We start from the raw sequence: 17,229 nt of genomic DNA, 5'->3' as shown, positions 1-17,229 counted from the left end.
GCAAAAGACACTATATGGGTCAGGTCTTATCCTTCCACTCTGATCAAAACACTGAACTGTTCCTGTGTCACGGTTAGTGGCAGGTGTATGCCTGAGAGAGACCTGGTAAGGTATCAGTTTAATACTCTCAATGCTATGCTAACAAGCCAAACAATAACAAGCATCCTTCCTAATTGTGTTTTCAAATTACATATAATTAGATACAATCACAAAAGTGACGTTTAAGAAAAGAATGGATTATGTTCACAATTGAGTACCTTTGTTTTTCTGCTCCAATAGAAGAACTGCTTTCAAAAGGTTTTGGAAAAGCCATATATTCTGTTTTCCCTGAAGAATTCTGTGCTAATGGTTGCTGCTGTTCAGTGGGTGTAGAAATATTCTGAGAAAAATCTCCAAAATTAGAAGGAAATAAAGGGCTGAAATTCATACCTAATAAATAAAAGCAATGGGTAAGACAACAACAAAGAAGTACCTAAAGGCCTTAATATGATATTAAAGAGAGTTTTAATTAAATGTGCCGCTCAAATCCACCAAAACAAGTAACTGTTAAACTAACATTCATTTGTTCAATCACTGTTTACAGTTCAGCCCACTAGGTTTTTGGCATTGATGATTAAATAAAATAACAGGTAAATGCCTACAAGAGTCTGGTACCCAGTAATTTGGTGAATGTCAAGTACTATTACCTCTAACTTTTAGCTCTGAAGGGATGAGGATTATTTATTTATCTGTTATTTCATTTAATGCTCAAAACAACTCTATGACATAGGTATTATATTAATTTTACCAAGGAGAAAATTGGCTCAAAGATTAAACAGCTAGTAAATTGAAGAGCAGGTCAGATCTCACATCTGCACAATTCTAAAGCTTATGTTCTTTCCACTCTACTTTAACTGGGAAACTAGAATAGAACTAAATTCTTACCATACAGCGTCGTGTCAGATGTATTTGCAAGGGGCGACTAACAACTTGGTGGGGGAAAAGGGGTGAGAGAGGCTTCACAAAATTAGTTTGTGAAGAATGAATAGTCTTTGCCCAGGGCTGGCACAGGCATGAAGCATATTAGTGTAAAGGAACTGCATGTGCAATTTTTAATATTATCTGTTACCTAGAAATCTACTCAAAAAATGTTTGCTGCCAATATTCATCAGTGCTCAAGAACTAAAATGCTTGTTCAATTTGTTAATGCCATTGTTTTTATAATCCTAAGAAAATACACTGCTATTTTTATTGATTTATATTCAAAAAGCCTTCCAGCCCTCCCAACCCTTTTTCTCCTCCTGTATTCCCTGACAAACACTTTCAACTCCATCTCTTTCATGACTCACCTTATCTAACTGATCACCTAATTTATTCTACCTCTAGAAAGTCTTTTGAATTACTCCTAGTTCTGTACCCCTCCTGCCAATGCCTTAGATCAAGCTGTCATTCTTTCTCTGCTATTACTACAACAGCCTTCGGTTTCCTATTCACCAGCGATACTCTTAGCTCCTCTCTTGAATCTCTGCAACACTATTAATAGTGCGATATTCCTAAAATAGAAATCTCATGCTATCCCCCTGCTCAAAATCCTTCAATGGCCCCTGTGGAAGGCAAAGAAAGTCTAAGCTTCTTTGCACTGCACAAAAGGTCTCTGCTGCTCTCCGGCCATATCAATTACTCTTCCCCAGCTAAGGCCCTGATCACTAGCCATACTTAATGACCTCTAAATTCCCTACGTGATAAACTGTTTCATTGCTTTGTAACTCTAAGTGGTCCCATTGATTGATTAGGAAGTCCTTTCTCCTCTAATATCCCTGGAAATAAATTCGGTTCATTATTTAAATAACATGCTTTCTGGGGCGGGGGAGGGGGAGACTTGCTGACAATCTCTTGCCCTAAGGAAAGGCCACTCATCTCAGTTGTACCACTGCTACCGCCCCCACGGCACTGCACTGAGCACCTACTGACATGCTTAGCTTCCCCACTAGACTCTAAATGACTTTAAGTGTTCATTTTACTCATCTGAATCCCAGTCATTTATATGTCTCAGGACATAATGGGTGCAGGAAAAAAAGTCTGAATACAAGCCAAAGCTAAATAAAATTAAATCTAAGCCTAAGCTAAGCTTTGGTCTAGTAACATCCCCCTACCGCACAGTGCCTGGTGTGCAGCAGCCACGGCACAGGTTATGTCCCCTCTTCCTTAATAAACCACTGCGGGATAATTCAAAGGTGTAAGACTGAGCAATCTTTCATAAGTAGTTGACTTAATTTCATTAGCAACCATTTCAAGCTTAAGTTTTCACCATAAAGAATCAATGTAGAAGAGTTCGTAATTTTCTCTGCATACACCTCCTACCATTCCAGAAGAGACCCATTAAACTCCATGCAAGAGACAAACAATATTCTCAAGCAGTTTGCATTTATTTATTTTCCTCTCAAGTTTTCACTTACCTGGTGCAAATGATGAAATATTAGTAAACCCGGGTAGGTTAAACAGATTTACAGGCTGTGATGGAAAGCTGAAAGGACAAAATAAACTGGGAGAAGAAGGGTGTGATGCACTGCTGCCTCTTTCCTTGCTTCCAGGTTTTTCTGGGTGATTTTGCTGGCGCATAAGTTCATTTAGCATTTGTTTCAACCTATAAATATTTAAGAAGTCAGTAACTTACAAATCAGTTATATTACCTTCTGTTTGCAATACTTTCAGAAAAAATGATTCAAGAGCATGCAAAAGAGATGAACTGTTTTGATATTTACTACAACAAACATCTGCTTGTCCTGCAGGCTTACTTCAATAACTTGGCCTTTGGAACAAGATTTGCACTTATCACTTTGACCAGATAAAAAGCATAACTATAAGAAACTCATACATTTTTGTTATTAAGAACTTTACCGAGATATAATTTACATACCATACAGTTCACCTAATGTAAGTGTGAAGTTGAACACTGAAAATTTTTAAAAACTAAAGTCTACAATATTAAAAGGGAACATCGGGCAAATCACTGTTTATAAAATTTTCGGGTATAGAGAATGTTTGAATATTCAATTTTGCTCATGTCCTTTTCTCCCAGAAGATAACTATAAAACACATGCTCAGTTTTAGCATTTACTATACAGTTTTACTGCTTCTAAGAAACAGATTACCTTTGCACATTATTCTGTTGCCATGTTAGCTGAGTATAGCACTGGTTCAACTGGTGCATTATAAAGTGTACTTGAGGAGATGCAACATTGCTCGGCATAACACTGTAAGGACCCGTAAGAAGAGTTTGTAGCAGACAAGAGAGCGTCTATGGAAAGACAAATGTCATAATAGTTACTGGTGACTTGAGAAAAATGTGCACTGCTTCAAAAACAAGATATAAAAAATGTACTTTCACAGTAAACTTTACCTGCTGGTCTTGCATCAAAGTCTGACAAATGTTGACACTGAAATCAAGTTGTTTCTTTAGCTGATTAATTTGTTCTTGCCATTGTTCTTTCTCCTCTACATAAGAGAGTTCTGACACCCAACGAAGGTTCTCCTGACGCTGCATGCTGATATTCTGCTGTCTTGTCTTGGCTAAAGGACGGTAATTTCCATCTGCTGAAAAAGGCCGATTGTTCTTCCACCTAACACAGATTTAAAGCATTAGGTCATCGTATGTAATTATTTGGTTTTTAAAATCTGGCAATAAATCCTGATACCATGGTTCATGGACCAGTATTTTCTTAAGATCAAAGTTTAAGTTCAAAGGACTTCAAAAGTATGGAAATGAGGGGGAGATGGTGGGGGGGAGGGAATTCCAGATTTCTAGCCTTGTGTAATTATCGTTTTTAATTTTTTCCCCTCTTTTTTTTTTTTACTTATGTCTTACACAGAAGTATCCATGTAATTCTCTATTCTACAAAATGAAAATATATATCACAAGCATTTTTCCATTCTTCATGCTTTAAACTTAGCCACATGACATTCCATCATCAAGTGGAACTACTTAACCATCTTCTATTCATGAAACATTTTTCACTGTTAGAAATAACAATGTAATGAATATTCTGTTGCTAGGTCTTTTTCAATACCTATGATTTTCAGTTTTGCTTAATTCCCTACAACAGAAGCCAAGATCAAAGCTTATGAATCTTGATTCAGTCTAGTTGGGATCTATCTTGACAAAACTCTTATGATACAATAAAAAATACATTTGGTCTTTGTCCCAAGTTCCAGCATAGAGCTCGCAAAACTCTTGGCATCTCCTGAGACCTGGAAGTATCTTTTGTTATTCATAATGGACACCTTTCAACCATAGCTAAGTTTATGCTAATGAGCCTCGGAGGCCCTAGACAACTTCATGGAGGGGGACTGGTCACTAAAAAAAAAAAATCAACCAGGTGTTTATAGGGTTGGAACTTTCAGCCCCACCTCCAACTTCAAGAGGGGAAGGGGCTAGAGTGAGTTTAATGTCAATGGCCAATGATTTAATCAGCTGTGCCTAGGGAATGAAACTTCCACAAAAACTCCTTACCAAGCTGCTTAGGAGAGCTTCTGGGTTGGTGAACACATTGAAGTGCTGGGAGGGTGGCACACCCAGAGAGAACACAGAGGCTCTGCACCCCTTCCCCAACCCATCCCTTGCCCTATCCATCTCTTCCATCTGGCCGTTGCTGAGGTGCATCCTTTGTAATAGGTAGAGTTCATGAGTTGTTCCAACAAATTATGAAACCTGAGGAGGGCTTGTGGGAACCCCCAAATTTTTAGCAAAGTCAGACAGAAGTGTGAGCACATGGAGACTTGGGACTTGCAACTGGCATCTGAAGTGAGGGCAATCTTGTGGGACTGAGCCCTTTACTTGTGGCATCTGCCCTAATTCCAAGTAGTTAGTGTCAGAACTGAATTAAATGATGACACCCAGTTGGTTTGGAGAATCAGAGAAGTGCTTAGTGTCACAAAGACCTGAGACTTCAAGAATCAAACAAGAAGTTAACACAGTGAAACTAACCTATTCTTAGTTTCTTTTACGTTGTAAGAGTTATGATTCGCACTGTTAGGAGGATACATAGAAAAGTTATCATTGGAACTGGCATCTTGCTCTTCTTCTTCCTCCTCTTCATCCGTCCGAACAACTCCTTCAGAAAGGTAACCATCTTCATCTCCTTCTTCATCCAGTGCACACTGAGTAGAACCTCCCCAAGTTGCCATTGTTCTAGAGATTAAGAGACAAAAAATAAGAGATCATTTTGGAGATCAGCTAAATACTTTACCATCTACTATGTGCCAGACATTGTACCATGTACATATGTATGCATATGAAACATGTTTGCCTGTTTATAAAATTTCACTGAATTCCACTGCTGATATGTGGAATATGTTTATTCTGCCTTCCACAAAACAATTCTTCAAATAAATTAAAATAGTAATTGTATCTCCTAGAACTTTTTTCCTAAACTAAACTCCCTCAGTTTTTAACTTTACCTTGAGCAACAGTTTTCTAGATCAGAGCTGTCCAAAAGAACTTTCTGCAATAGTAGTAATGATCTATACATGTGTATCCAACACAGTAACCACTAGATACACATGGCTAATGAGCACTTAAAATGTGGCTGGTGTGACTAAGAAAATGAGTTATTAATTTTATTTAATTTAAATAGGTACATATAGGTAATGTAACAGCTGCCGCACTGGAAAGCCCAATCCTAGATCCATGGTTCCCAAACCTAGATGCTTACTATCAAAAATACCCAAAGAACTTTTCTAAAGTTCAGATGTGTGGTACTCAGAACAGAAAAAAATACTGTAAATATAATTTGATAAATAAAGTGCATTTGGGACTTCAAAGCAGAACAAGTTCTTCTATGAGGAAGAGAAGTTTGGTGCAATGTTCCATAAATGCCATCTGAGGATATCAAAAGGTAAGGTCACAACAAATTTGAATTTCAAAATATTAGCTCTGAATACTCCCATACAGATAATTAACTGACATTACAGATGGCCAATTTTTTAGAAATATTCTAAATATGGAAATTTCAAATGTAAATCCTAAAGACTAAATTTTTTTAAAGCATTACTTTATTACTTTATTTTTATTTTTTGATTTTTGAGAGAAAGAGAGCAAGCATGCAAGGGGGGTGTGGGAGTTGGAAGGGCAGAGGGAGAGGGAGAGAGAATCTTAAGCAGGCTCCATGCTCAGCGTGGAGCCCGATGAGGGGCTCAATTTCACAACCCTGAGATCACAACCTGAACTGATATCAAGAGTCGGATGCTTAACCGACTGAGCCACCCAGGCACCCCAAAACTGAATTTCCTAATCCTTAGGAAATTTACAAGACCAGTGCTCTAACCCCTGAGCTATAGGGCCTTTAGGAAATTTACAAATAGGGGATTCCTCATTTAAGTAAAAATGTGCTTCTTTCTGGCCTGGTATGTAAGTACTACAAAGTAACAAGCATTTTCACTTTTACAAGCTTAAAACTTAACTAAGAACATAAGGCTTATACACTCAAGAAAATCTATATCACCATTTGATCAAGTGCCTTGAGAAGTTACAACAGAAAATAGCTGGATTTAGTTAAACTGAACCACGAAGGTGATGATTTAACAGCAGCCTCAGTGAAACAGCAGATTTGAGCTGAGAGGGGAAATGAAGCTGCCCACTCTACATGCCTTAGGTAGGTGACATTAAAAAAAAAAATTTAAACACCTCTCTTACTTTTCTGTTCTACTCTGTTGAGGCGTACACAGGTTCTCAGATCCATCACTTCTCAATGACACGGCCACGGGCGATGTAGTTTCAGCTAGACCCTGCCTCCTCTGATGTTCCGCCATCAGCGCTTCAAGCTGCTTTCTCCTCTGTCGTAGCTCTTCCCTTAACATCTCATGTCTTCGCATTTCTGACCACAGCTATTATTTTAAAAGTCAGAGTCGAGTTAGTATAAATATCTGGATTTGTTTTAGCCTTAAAGACTAAAATACAAAGACTTCTATTCTCACTCTATCCATTTTACACCAAGATATCCCATGGTGAAAATAGCATTTTCGTGATAAATAAGAAAAAATTAGGCATTAATACTTAATGAAAGTAGTGGCCAAATATTTAGAGAAAGGTATAATGTTTTCTACAAATCACATATAAATAAAAGGCCAAAGAACAGGTCTTTCTAACTGAAATGACTGCTGTTAGCTGCAACTATCTCTTAAATACAATTCTGCCAAATATTTCCTAATAATTTTGAAATTATTTTGAAAAGATCCCAAATAAATTACTTTTTAAAAAAATTATTTCCTCCCAACTAAAAGACACAAAACAGACTGCATTCAAAAACATGTTTCATAGATATTCAGTTTTCCTTCTTTAAGATGTGACATAAGACTTGGGAACAACAGATACAATATATAATACCTCGTTATCTACTACTGAAGAATCTTCAGGCTCAAAACCAGATTTGCTTGTACTGGTTTCATTTCCATTAACAGCTGGGGTTGAAGTAACAGCTGGGATATATTTTTTTGTGGGGAAATTACCCGCACTAGTGGCTGACAGCTAAAAAAGGATTAGTAAAAACCATTATAAGGAATTAGAGCAATTATGTTAATTTCATAAAAGCAGTTATTTTACCATTTCTCTGGGGGCTGTAGTACCATATTTAATTTGTTATTATCAGACCTCAATTGCCATTATGATCCAAAGAAAGCCTGACATAAGAAAACAAAGATGAAAACACAGGGTAAAGTGGATGAGGAGCAGCCAAGCCTCAAGAACAAAAGAGACAAGAGGGATAAAATGCTACTGTGGAAAATTTCATATACTCAACCCAATTCTCGTATATATTCTTCCGGACATCAGACTAGGGAGAAGGGAAAAGGATTAGACAAAGTAGAAAAGGTTAAAAGTCTAGGGGGAAAAAAAAAAAAAAAACTGTTACAGAGAAACATCATTTGATGTGTTTCCCTTTCTTTGAAAACAAAACCTAAGGAATAAAGCTAACCAAAATATTTTAAGAAAAATCTCAAAAAGAATTGGGTGTTTGCTCTGTTAACTTTACTCCTACTCCTGATTACCTGATATGGTCAAAGATTACTCATTCTCTGTTCAGTCCCAAAGGGTACTACTTAATAAGCAAACTACAAATATTTTACTTAATTTCTTTAGGTAATTCATGATGCTTTATTACGTAATTTTAGGCCAATAAAAGATGGAAATGCTATTCCCTTAAAGGCAAAGCTGAAACCAGAATATTTTAATAGTTATGAACATTCATGTTCTGAATCTAAAGTAGCTAGCCCAACAGGTGAAAAAACAGAAGTAATCAGAGTCAATTCCTATGTGCTATCTTTCATAGTGTAAATGTACATCCCTAACCCGTTTCATTAGTTCATCCATTTTATTAATCCTAATATTGATATGAATGTGTCACCTCAGTACTAGAAAAGGTAAGAGTACTTTCCAATGACATTAGGTTTTAAACATCTTTTTTCATACAAACGGAAAGAAAGTTCCTAATTACCTGTAAGTCAGGACATGCCTTCTGCAATGCTTGAATTTTCTCTTGAATCTCAATCAGTTTCTTTCTTTCTTCCTGCAATTGTTTGAGTTCTCTCTGTTGCTGCTGTAGTTTAGCCTCATAAAATTTCTCTCTATAATTAAATTGACATTTGCAGACTCCAATAAATCTGATAGCATTAAGCATGACCTAATATAGAACCTAGTCAAGTAAGTACCTTCTCTAAAATAAGCACTAAATTTTTATTAAATGAAGCTCATGAGCTTAACATACCTTGCCTTCTCATTTATTCCAGCATCTTTCTGTGTTTTATTGGCATTTCCTCTAGTATTATTTGCATTTTGTTTGTTGTCTTCTTCTGCTGGGTAGAAATCATCCAAATTTGAAGTATTGGTAGAGATAACTCCATGATCTGCTGCATCATCATCCTAAAAAGCATCATTAAAATAATCTTGAATTCTAAAGGCATTATCCAATTCAAAGCTTAAATACCACTATTCTGTAAAATTTACATGACATAAAAATTAGAGCAGTAGATTAAGTACATGATTTTTAGAGAACACTGAAGCTCGTCCTCTACCAATGACAGGAAACGAAGTCCTAAAACAACAAAAAAGTACATTTATAATCTGAGTTGCCAATTACCCACTAATGACTCATGTTAAGTTGCCTTTTCTTATCTTGACCAGATACTGAGCTATTAAAGAACAGCTTTATACAGAATACGAAAAAGATCAAAAACACACCATCAGATATGGGAACTCTTGATACTAGATAATTTTTCGTAAAATGTAACTTTTTTTAAAGATTTTATTTATTTATTTGAGAGAGAGAGAGAGAGGGAGAAAACACGTTAAGTGGGGGAAGGAGTGGAGGAAGAGGGAGAGAATCTCAGGCAGACTCTGCACTGAGCAGAGCCTGACGCAGGGCTTGATCTCACAACCTGAGCCAAAACCGAGTCAGATGCTTAACCAACTGAGCCACCCAGGTGCCCCTTAAAATGTAACTTTTACATTAACGATTTCAAATAATCAATGTCCAGTCCACTGTCACTTGCTTACAATTTTCTATTCTCTCACTTTGGTCTTTAGTTTGCCAAACCAGTGCCAATGACTCACAATACAAAAACGAATGAGAATATCTCACATCTGTCATGACTAATGGAAAAACAACTAAAGTTCTCAGCTTCCTAAGGGTAGGTCCCCATCTTCTGTTAAAATCAATGTATTTACTAAGGGGGAGAGGTTGTTGGGGTGAACTACTACATTTTTAAAAAAACATTTAACTCCATATAATTTTATATTTACTCATGCTTTCTCTGAAGACCTCAACTGAAACTTAAACCTTTGGAAATATCATTCTAATAAAACCTTAAAGAGTTAGAGCTGACTCAATTATAAAACTGGGTAGACAATTTTAAGTTTGTAGATGGTGTTATCTGGTATTCTTAATTCATCTAAAAACTAGCCTAATTCATTCCTAATATGGGTAAGAAGATGGAAAAGAAACTGAGCTGGGATTCAGGAATAGAGAAGCTATAATTATGAAGCCTTTTCACATAATAAAAAGTGAAAAAATTAAAGTACAAGAAAAAAATACAAAACAAATCTGCCTGATGTTTCAGAAGGCAGTGAGAAGGTACCTGAACAACTGAGTATCAACTCTGACGCTTAAAGTAAGTGACTCAAGAATTACTGTTTTAACAGTCTTTTGAAAAAATCAAGCTGTACTTACCTGTACCATAGCAACAAGATCTTGCAACTGTCTTAGTTTCTGTTTTGCAGCCATAAGTCTATTGATCTTCTGTTCAAATTCAGCATCTTCGGGAGCCTCATCAACCAGACTGCTCCTATGACTAGTTAATGAAGCGCCACTGACTCCCTCATCTTCTGCTTCTTCCTCTTCTTCCTCATCATCTTCACCTTGTGCACCATGAATCCCCTGTTCTCCTTCTCTATTATAGTGACAATCTGCTAAAAGCAAGTATCAATGAAATCAATAATTTAATAAATTTAAGAAGAGTACTAATTAAAGAAAATCCACTTCAAAAAAATAACATGGCAAAATTATCCATCAATAGTCAATCATACCTAAAGAAGGAGGCATGTTCAGAGCCCTTATGTTGGCAGCAGATCTGTTGTTAATTTCACAATTAGAATTAACTGATCTCCCCTCTCTATTATTAGAAACACACTGAGCATTAGAATTACTATTTACTTCATTCCAAGTGGCAGCTACTTGTGGATTTCTAAAAGAAAGAAAACAGCCTGAAGTTATTTAAAGTAAAAAATTAAAAATTAAAAATTAAAAATCAAAGTTTTAGAACTGCTGATAAAATAATTCTGAACTATGAACATCGCTGGCTATTTCTCCATTTAAATTCATACTCTGAATAACTGGCTCTTGCTTTTCAAAAACTTCTGCTCTTTGGAAATTTAAGAAGAAAAACATCCAAAAAATCAAAGTTATACCTAAAAATAAAGAGGCAGGAAAATGTTAAGTTAGATACTTCTTATGACTTACTTGCATGTGATCCTAACAAACAACAAATTTACCAAACTACTGTACTCAGTGCTTCTCTATTTGTTTTTCTTCACAGGGCCAGTAAGATTACACTGGCCAAAATAGTAGACTTACACAGACTTACAGGAGAAAAGCTTAAATAAAAAGTAAGTAACACTCTATTGAGGTTTTTCTGCTCCATATTAGAAGCATTTAGTTAGGAGGAACATGTTAGAAAAACAAACTTCCAAGTTCTTACCGAATGTTAGTAACAGGTTCAGAGTTTTCATGTTCAGACTCATATTCTGACTCTTCAGTTTCTTCATCTTTTGTGTTTTCATTTACAGCATCTGTCATCATATCTGATGCTTGTTCATAATAATGAACCAATTCTCTTAGTTCATTCAATCTCTTTCGAACTTCATTTAACTTCCTGATAAACAACAGAAATGTATATATAATAACTATTTTACCAAAATAAAGCATGCGGTATTTCCATATAAAAGCAGCCAGCATGGACAAAATTCAGACCTAGTGCAATATCAAGGGGTGTGACTATAAAGTTAGGGATTCAATTTCAAGGATAGCTTACTCAATATCTCATCACTCCATTTTCTTATAATCTATTAGAGACAAAGGCATTAAAAAAAGCAGACTTGGTTTCTTAATAAATAGTGAAGTACTAAATATTCCATTTAAATACTACCTCTCAGGCAAATCAGGGATGCAGACACTATTAGACATTTACAGAAGGTTCCTAATCTGTAACACACAAGAGATCTATAAGGTGTATAATATGTTTACCCCAAGTATTAAGTTTATTGAGTTTCTATTAAGTGCCAGGAACACTGCCAATGTTTTTTAATCTGTAAAATACCTTTATGAACAGGTATATTATCCCTATTTTGCAGATGAAGAAACAGAGGCTTAGTGAGGGTAAGTTATTTGTCCATGGTCACACAGTCTTGTAAGATAGAATATCAGGGCTTTCTGACTCTAGGGCCTGGGCTCTGAATTTAGAATCATTTGAATATAAAAATCTTTTAATGCAATCCCACCTATTTCTAATCCTTTAGCTAGAAAATGGGAATGCATTAGCTCACAAAAATTACCTGTATTACAATGTCACATTTCTCTTGGACAACTCAAAGGATGCAGATATAACACACACACACTTCTTCTACCACCTCTTAAGAATATTTATCATATTACGTAAATTCAGTTTTTCCAGAATTTTCAACAAAGAAAAAAACCATAATTTATCCCCATTATTCAATTCTATTCTATGTAAACAATATTTGTAAAAATGTTTTACTGGAGTTTTTCAGTTGGATTTAGATGTCCTTCATTTTCACTCTCATTCTGAGAAACTAGAGAAGCAGCAGGATAAGGAACAGATGACGTGAAGCTATTGGATTCTCCATTGACAACTGGTGCTAAGCCTACAGGAACAGAGGCAGCTGAAGTTGTACTTCTCTGATCCACACTTCTTTGTGGAGAGGCTGAAGAAGGCACAACTACCAAAAAAAAAAAAAAAAAACAGTTACCATAAACAAACAAATATGGAATCAAACAACACTTACTCAGTTTGCTTACATATAAAAATAAAAAGTAAAAATCATTAACATCTTACATTCTGCAGCTTTAAATTTCAGAAACATAAGTGTATAATAGCCAGGGCACTTATTCAACCAAACAGACTTAAGGGAAAAAAAAAAAAGAAAAAGGAAAGACGAGGTGGAAATTGACAAAAACTATTATATTCTACCTTAAAAAGTAACCAGTATATTCTTTGATAAACCTGATTCTAGGTTAAGTTAAACAGGGCAAATGTGGGGCGCCTGGGTGGCTCAGTTGGTTAAGCGGCTACCTTTGGCTCAGGTAATGATCCCAGGGTCCTGGGATCAAGCCCCACAATGGGCTCCCTGCTCAGCAGGGAGTCTGCTTCTCCCTCTCCCTCTGTCTGCTGCTCCCCCTGCCTGTGCTCTCTCTGTCAAATAAATCAATCTTTAAAAAACAAAAACAAAAAACAAAACAAAAGAAAAAAACTTAGGGCAAATGTGTATGATGTACAGCATCTACAACTCTTTACAACCCTAGGGGTTTAGGCCCCAAAGAATGTTCTAAATCCACAGCTCAGAGTAATTTTATCTGGTCTCCAAGATGGAATTTTCCTTGTTCCAAAAGATAAAACAAACTTAAAGTAACTGTAGTACATTCATACCATGAAATACAACTCAGCAACAGAATTTTCTAATTAGATGATGGCTTATCTTCTAGAGTCTTTGAACTACATGTTAATTACTTTTCTGTCCACATGGATTAAAGATACCTTATGCCTTCAAGGAGAATGAATGAAGATTAAGAATCTTTGCACTTCTCAATCTCCATCACTTTAAAACTACTGTCATTTACCTCTTTCTCACAGGGACAACCATCATTTGTTGCTCATATTACAAATTGCTACAACTGGTTTCCAACAGTCTCTTTGCTCTATTCCTTCACTGTTCAACCTTTTGCTACTGCTTTGACACTGTTTCCCAGTGTGAAAAAAAATCATTTTTTAGAGTTATCAGTAGGCAAAGTGCTACTTTATCATGTATATAAAACTGACCACCGGGCCTTCAGTACAACTTTCGAATTTTAAGTTTTTCTTAGCTGTGTCCATCTGTATAAGATAAGCATTGGGGGGGGCATCTGGGTGGCTCAGTCGGTTAAGCGTTCGCCTTCAGCTCAGGTCATGACACCAGGGTCCTGGGATTGAGCCCCATGTTGGGCTCCCTGCTCAGTGGGGAGCCTGCTTCTCTCTCTCCCTCTGCTGCTTCCCCCCTGCTTGTGCTCTCGCTCTCTAATAAGTAAATAAAATCTTAAAAAAAAAAATAAGCACTGGGATTAGGTTATACTCTAGAGGAGGAGAGACTAGCAGAGGTCTGGGAAAAGAAAGGAGGATGTTTCAGGAAGAAATACTAAGGTTTTTGCGGGGGGATAGCAGAGAAATAGGAGATGGGTAAAGAATAAGGAACAGGGACTCCAGAGATGTTTTTCCTATCCCTTGTCTTTTCTTTAATAAGACAGAACCTGGAATGTTGAAGAATTATGACCAGCTGGAGTTGGACCCTACTGATCAGTTTCCCATGCTAGAGCTCCTACTACTAACTGTTTAGGAAAGAGGCAAGGACCAGGCTTGAGAAGGTGTGAAGACAGCAAATGAGGACTAGCAACTGGATCTCAATCAGACAGAAGCAAGTAAAACATCTTGCGGCAGAAAAGGTGGTTCCTAAAGTGCAACTAGTATGACTATGCTCTTCCTATTCCTCCTAAGTGACCATATATTTCCAAAAAGTTATAATAAACTTTTCAGTTTATATAGTCTACAAGTTATAAACTATAAAAGTCATAAATTTTTTGCACTAAACCATACATACTATATGTTTTTCATGTCTTTTTTTAATAAATATTTTCTAAATCTATTTGATAGTTTTTAAATCAAAGTACCAATTTGGATTAGTTTTCCTTTAAGGGAAAATGTGAATATGCTAAAAAAATCCAGGAACATATGTTCAAGTACCTAATAGTTTACCTTCTCTTTTTCTTTCCCCTGAATTAAAATCCTACCTATTTTTCAAGGCTTAAGTTTATTCTTTACCTTTACTGAATTACAGGAACAGATCTCCCATCTATTTGGTTATCATCGTATATTGACTTGTTACTTAAAAACTATCCCCATGCAGGGCGCCTGGGTGGCTCAGTTGGTTAAGTGACTGCCTTCGGCTCCCGGGATCGAGTCCCACATCAGGCTCCCTGCTCGGCGGGGAGTCTGCTTCTCCCTCTGACCCTCCCCCCTTCATGCTCTCTCTCTCTCTCAAATAAATAAAATCTTCAAAAAAAAAAAAAAAACTTTCCCCATGCAAGTCCTATCTCTCCTCAAATATTGTAATTTTCTTGAGGAAGTATGAGTTCATTCATTCACTAGATATTTACTAAATTAAATATTGCATGCCAGCACATATACTCATGTGTCCTCTACCTAATACTGCTGAGCCGGCTTTACTTACATGATGAATTGTTCAGATGTTGATCTCGAAGTGTATGAAGTTCTCCAAGCAGTTTGTCCATTTTTTGTTTCTTTTCCTGTAATACTCTCATTTTGCTAAAAAGTTGTACTTTCTCATCAGGTAAGCGTTCTGAAACTGAAGGATTCCTGCTCTGGGAAACCTCCCTAGTTAATGAAAGACTTTCCGCTTGTCTTCTATTGTCTGGAACAGTTGGAGGCTTATTTAAAATAAAAAAAAAAAGAAGACGACCAAGGCAATGAAAGGTTTGATTCTCATTTTAAAAACACATAAATACTCTTTATAAAAAGCAATAAATATTTGCCTAGATTGTGCTAGTGGATAAGCATACGCCTTTCCAATTCCCAAACCACATACTATTTCCTGATGTGCCACTATAACATCTATATGGTTTTATGGACACATATTACTACACAGCGGTCTTGAATTCACTGGACTGAATTACTATCTGGATCTAAATTAAGTGCTAGAAATGTCTTTATAAGCCTTATATAAACTTATATAAACTTTCAAAAATCTCATTCTCTCTCTCTTGCCAGCTTTTTACAATCATCATAAACTTTTTCTTAATCTATCAGTTTTTCCTAGCACTTCTTTCCTATGATCCTCTATTAAAATTTTCAAAAATCCACTACGGCTTAGGAAATCATAAAATGAACACCAATGAGCTTAAATTTTAACATTTTGCCACATTTGCATCAATTCTTTTTTTTTTTTAAGAGAAATATAACATTACAGATATAACTAAAGCTCTATACATACCAACCCCCAATCTCATTACTCTCTCCAGAAATAAACACAATTACCATCATCACATATGTTTATATATTATTGTACCTACATAAGATATACATCCTTCATGCATTTTTAAATATTAATCAAGCGGTATCCTTCCTAAACTTGTGTTTTTCATTTATTAACTCTGGCTCATTTACTGAACTGGCTATTTCACTCTATGCATATATCATAGTTTATTAATCCATTTTCCTGTGTATGGACATTTAGATTGTTTCTAGATTTTTGCTATTGACAAAACCTGCCATGAACATTCTTATATATATAAGAACGTGTGAAGAATTTCTCTAAGATGGGGCATTTGCAGGGTCACCAAAAAAATGTGCCAGATATTGCTAAATAATTCTACAAAGTGGTAGACCATATTCATTTATTTTTACCTGGTCAGCAGACAGGAGACACTGAATCTTCATACTCATTACAGTGAAGAGGTAATAATTCACCCTTTCTTATTCAAGGCCCATAGATTGAAATTTTGCATTTAAATCATTACTTACAAAGGTCACCAAATTGTAACACTTATTAATTCTGAAGTTAAACTTAAGAACTTTCTCCAAAATCGTTAGTAAAATATTTAAGGACATAGATTCAAATATAACTTAAGCTTTAGAGGTTATGACCATAAAGAATCTTTGAGAGGAAAAAAGAACATATTATCTAGTAGCATTCAAGGAGAAAGTTTCACTTATCACTGCATTCAATGTAGATTTTCCTCTAATTAAGTGTTTCTCCAAGTATACTGCCCAGACTACCAGCAGTGGAATCACACAGTGGGGAAGCCCACCTCAAATGTATGAATCATACATACTTTGGGAGTGAGGGGATCCCAATGATCAGAACACTACATTTTTATTTTATTTTTTTTTAATATTTTTTTTTTTTTTAAACAAAACGCCAGGTGATATTTATGCTACAGTGAAGTTCGGGAACCACTGGCTTAATTAATATGATTTTAAACTCAACTATACTAAAAAAATTAAATTACCTGAGAATCACGAAGCTGATTATGAAAACGCTGAATTAAATCATTCAGTTCTTCATTTAGTTCAGAGGTGATACTAACTCCAGATAGGCTACCTGTAGTTTCTGTTACAACTGGAAAGAAAATTAACAACTATTCATTAAAGCAAACAAATTAATACACTTTTCAATTTCTGAGAAGCTAAAAATAAATTCGGGGGGGGGGGGAAGGAATTTTAAAAAATCTTACCTAATTTAAAACTAGTTAACGCTCAGATTTACTTCCCAAACAATCATTTTAATAGAAATTTCCATCTAGGGGCACCTGGGTGGCTCAGTCATTAAGTGTCTGCCATCGGCTCAGGTCATGATCCCAGGGTCCTGGGATCGAGCCCCTCATCGGGCTCCCTGCTCAGCGCGAAGCCTGCTTCTCCCTC

The 17,229-nt window shown here is 36.0% G+C and overlaps 1 protein-coding gene across 31 annotated transcripts in view; it reads right to left on the bottom strand.

The window, feature by feature from the left end:
- The window catches only part of PCM1 (pericentriolar material 1), an 80,476-nt gene that overhangs the window by 38,335 nt on the left and 24,912 nt on the right, over nucleotides 1-17,229 (bottom strand). For 21 of the 31 annotated variants that reach the window (XM_032413558.1, XM_032413544.1, XM_032413553.1 and 18 more), the window contains 15 exons: nucleotides 16,818-16,927; nucleotides 15,020-15,236; nucleotides 12,280-12,481; nucleotides 11,224-11,397; nucleotides 10,553-10,710; nucleotides 10,197-10,435; nucleotides 8,736-8,890; nucleotides 8,466-8,595; nucleotides 7,361-7,501; nucleotides 6,671-6,861; nucleotides 4,964-5,167; nucleotides 3,380-3,599; nucleotides 3,132-3,277; nucleotides 2,436-2,623; nucleotides 258-429 (listed from right to left, as the gene is read on the bottom strand). In XM_032413558.1, coding sequence (XP_032269449.1) covers nucleotides 258-429; nucleotides 2,436-2,623; nucleotides 3,132-3,277; nucleotides 3,380-3,599; nucleotides 4,964-5,167; nucleotides 6,671-6,861; nucleotides 7,361-7,501; nucleotides 8,466-8,595; nucleotides 8,736-8,890; nucleotides 10,197-10,435; nucleotides 10,553-10,710; nucleotides 11,224-11,397; nucleotides 12,280-12,481; nucleotides 15,020-15,236; nucleotides 16,818-16,927 — 2,647 coding nt within the window. The remainder of the gene's footprint in view (nucleotides 1-257; nucleotides 430-2,435; nucleotides 2,624-3,131; nucleotides 3,278-3,379; nucleotides 3,600-4,963; nucleotides 5,168-6,670; nucleotides 6,862-7,360; nucleotides 7,502-8,465; nucleotides 8,596-8,735; nucleotides 8,891-10,196; nucleotides 10,436-10,552; nucleotides 10,711-11,223; nucleotides 11,398-12,279; nucleotides 12,482-15,019; nucleotides 15,237-16,817; nucleotides 16,928-17,229) is intronic. The other 10 variants (XM_032413552.1, XM_032413554.1, XM_032413562.1 and 7 more) reach the window with 2 other exon arrangements.

Source organism: Phoca vitulina, unplaced genomic scaffold (genome assembly GCF_004348235.1).
Source record: "Phoca vitulina isolate PV1807 unplaced genomic scaffold, GSC_HSeal_1.0 scaffold15, whole genome shotgun sequence".
NCBI lineage: Eukaryota > Metazoa > Chordata > Mammalia > Carnivora > Phocidae > Phoca > Phoca vitulina.
This window is presented reverse-complemented; position numbering and strand designations above follow the sequence as displayed.